This window comes from Rhea americana, unplaced genomic scaffold (genome assembly GCF_003343005.1).
Source record: "Rhea americana isolate MKP2758 unplaced genomic scaffold, rheAme1 scaffold_851, whole genome shotgun sequence".
NCBI lineage: Eukaryota > Metazoa > Chordata > Aves > Rheiformes > Rheidae > Rhea > Rhea americana.
Genome location: NW_028187036.1, coordinates 5,260 through 7,565, shown reverse-complemented (window position 1 = coordinate 7,565; position 2,306 = coordinate 5,260). Strand labels below are relative to the sequence as shown.

General features: G+C 71.1%; 2 protein-coding genes across 2 annotated transcripts in view; one reads left to right on the top strand and one right to left on the bottom strand.

Moving 5' to 3' along the window:
- MARS1 (methionyl-tRNA synthetase 1) overlaps positions 1-49 on the bottom strand; it is a 5,951-nt gene extending 5,902 nt beyond the window's left edge. The window contains exon 1 of the mRNA XM_085323642.1: positions 41-49. Within this exon, the coding sequence (XP_085179768.1) occupies positions 41-49 (9 nt within the window). The remainder of the gene's footprint in view (positions 1-40) is intronic.
- Positions 50-2,067: 2,018 nt separating this feature from the next.
- The window catches only part of LOC146585046 (rho GTPase-activating protein 9-like), a gene marked incomplete at its 3' end in the record, with an annotated part of 5,490 nt that continues 5,251 nt past the window's right edge, over positions 2,068-2,306 (top strand). The window contains exon 1 of the mRNA XM_085323640.1: positions 2,068-2,298. Within this exon, the coding sequence (XP_085179766.1) occupies positions 2,068-2,298 (231 nt within the window). The remainder of the gene's footprint in view (positions 2,299-2,306) is intronic.

Genomic DNA, 2,306 nt, shown 5'->3' with positions numbered 1-2,306 from the left:
CTCCCAGAACTCTCGCGAGACTGCCCCCCACCCGCCTCACCGTCGCCATGGTTACTGGGGAGCCGGCCGGGGCGGGGTTGCCGTGGTTACCGCGCTCGGCTGGCTCCTGCCTCCCGCAGCATCCTGCGCTCCCATCCCGGGCTGCGGCGTTACGGAAAGGCAGTGTGACGTCACAGGGAGGCGCTGTGGCGTCACGGAAAGGCTCTGTGATGTCACGGAGAGGCTCTGTGATGTCACAGAGAGGCTCGTGCCTCAGCGCTCCGTGTCAGACTGCGGCTGTGCCCCCCCCCCGCCCCATCCATGTGTCCCCAAAGGGCCCAAGAGTCCAGTTCTGCCCCCCCCCGCGCCCCTGGGAAAGGGCCCAGGCGTCCTGCCCCCCCACCCCCGCCGCCTCCCAGAGCTGCGGGGGGGACCCAGGCGCCCTGCTCCCCCCTCCCACCTCCCCGTGCGGGGTGAGAGCCCGGGCCTCTGGGCTCGTCCTGTCACATGGCCCGGGGAGGTGTCGCTGCCGCTGGGGGGGGGGAACGGGGCGGTTCCCCCAGGCCCCGGCAGCAGCAGGTGCGTGGGGAACCCCGGGGGGAACCTCGTGGGGGGATGGGGGCGTCCAGGGGCACCGGTGCACTGGGAACCGGCAGGGCTGGATGAGCAGCAGGAAGGGGGAGCAGGGACCAGGGGGAGGCAGCAGCGGGCTGGGAGGCCCCGGGGGTGGGTCCCCTCGGGATCAGGCCCCCTTGGGATCGAGAATCCCCCAGGAAGAGGATCCCTCAGGTTTGGGATCCTGCCAAGATCAGGGTCCCCCAGGATCGGAGTGCTCAGGGATCAGGGTCCCCCAGGGCTGGGACCCCCCCAGGATTAGCCCCCCCAGGCCAGGTCGCAGTGGGCTGGTTTGCTCCCATCACCTCCCCGGGTGGAGGGGCAGGCAGGGGTCCTGGCCCAGCCACGGCAGCGTAGGCACTGCGAGCCCAAAGGCGCTTAGGGCGGCTCAGGGTGGCGCGGGGCCACGAGCACTAATCCTGGCGCCCCGCCGTGGGGGGAGGGTCGGACACCTGGGCCCTCCCCTGGCACCCCATGGCAGCTCCCGCTCCCATACCAGGTCCTGTCCCCCAGCCCCAGAGCAGCGCCCCGGGGAGGGTGAGCACAGAGATGGTGAGTGACCCCCAGGTGGGGGGACGTTGGGCCAGGAGCCATGGAGCCGTGGGACCAGGAGCTGTGGGGCTGCAGGCCATGAGGCTGGGGACGAAGGGAGCAGGGGCTGGGGGATCGTCGGGTGTGGGTCCATGAGGCGGTGGGGCCATGGGGCTGTGGGCTGTGGAGCCGTGGGGCCGTGGAGCCGTGGGGCCAAGGGGCTGCAGTCCCYACTCGCAGCCCCATGCTGTGCGGCGCGAGGAAGCCACAACCTTGCTGCTTCCTGCTGCAGCAGCCGCCACGTTTCCTGCAGGGCCCAGAGCCCTGCTGCCCCATGGCTCTCCCTGCCCCCCTGGTGTCCCATGGCTCCCCATGGCACCCCAGCATCGGGAGCAGCACCAGCTCCCCACAACCCAGGGCAGCACGTGGGAGCTGTGGGGAGAGGCTCCTTGCAGTCCCCACTGCCATGGGTTTTGCCTTGCTGTGGGGCACAGAGTGGCCATGGGGCACAACATGGCTATGGGGCACAATCTAGCCATGGGGCACAGCCTGGCCATGGAGCACAGTCCAACCGTGGAGCACAGCCTGGCCATGGGGTGCAGCCTGGTTGTGGGGCACAGCCCAGCCATGGGGCACAGCCTGGCCATGGGGCGTGACCCAGCCATGGGGCACAGGACATGGGGTGCAGGATGCAGGATGTGGGGCGCAGGACATGGCGTGGGGGATACAGGACGCAAGAGGTGGGATGCAGGATGTGGGATGCAAGACACGGGACGTGGGATATGGGGTGCAGGCCGCGGGATGTAGGGCGCAGGATGCAGGGTGCAGGACGCGGGGTGCACGATGTAGGATGTGGGGCGCAGGCCATGGTGCCCACCGCAGGCACCGTGTGCCCGCAGGCGGCAGTGGGGCCGGGCGCCGGGGTGCCCTGAGCTGGGTGTCATGCTGGCGGGGCGCTGGCGGCTGGAGGGCCGGCGGTGGCGGCGCGCCGAGCCCGCCGTGGGGCTGCGCGCCCTCTACGACTACGAGTACTGCACCGAGGACGGGCGGCGCGTGGCCATGGCCGCCGGCGAGCGCTTCCTGCTGCTGCGCAAGGCCAACGAGGACTGGTGGCAGGTGAGACGGGCCAGCGAGCCCCGGTGGGCTCGGCCCTTCTTCGTCCCCGCCGCCTATGTGGCCGA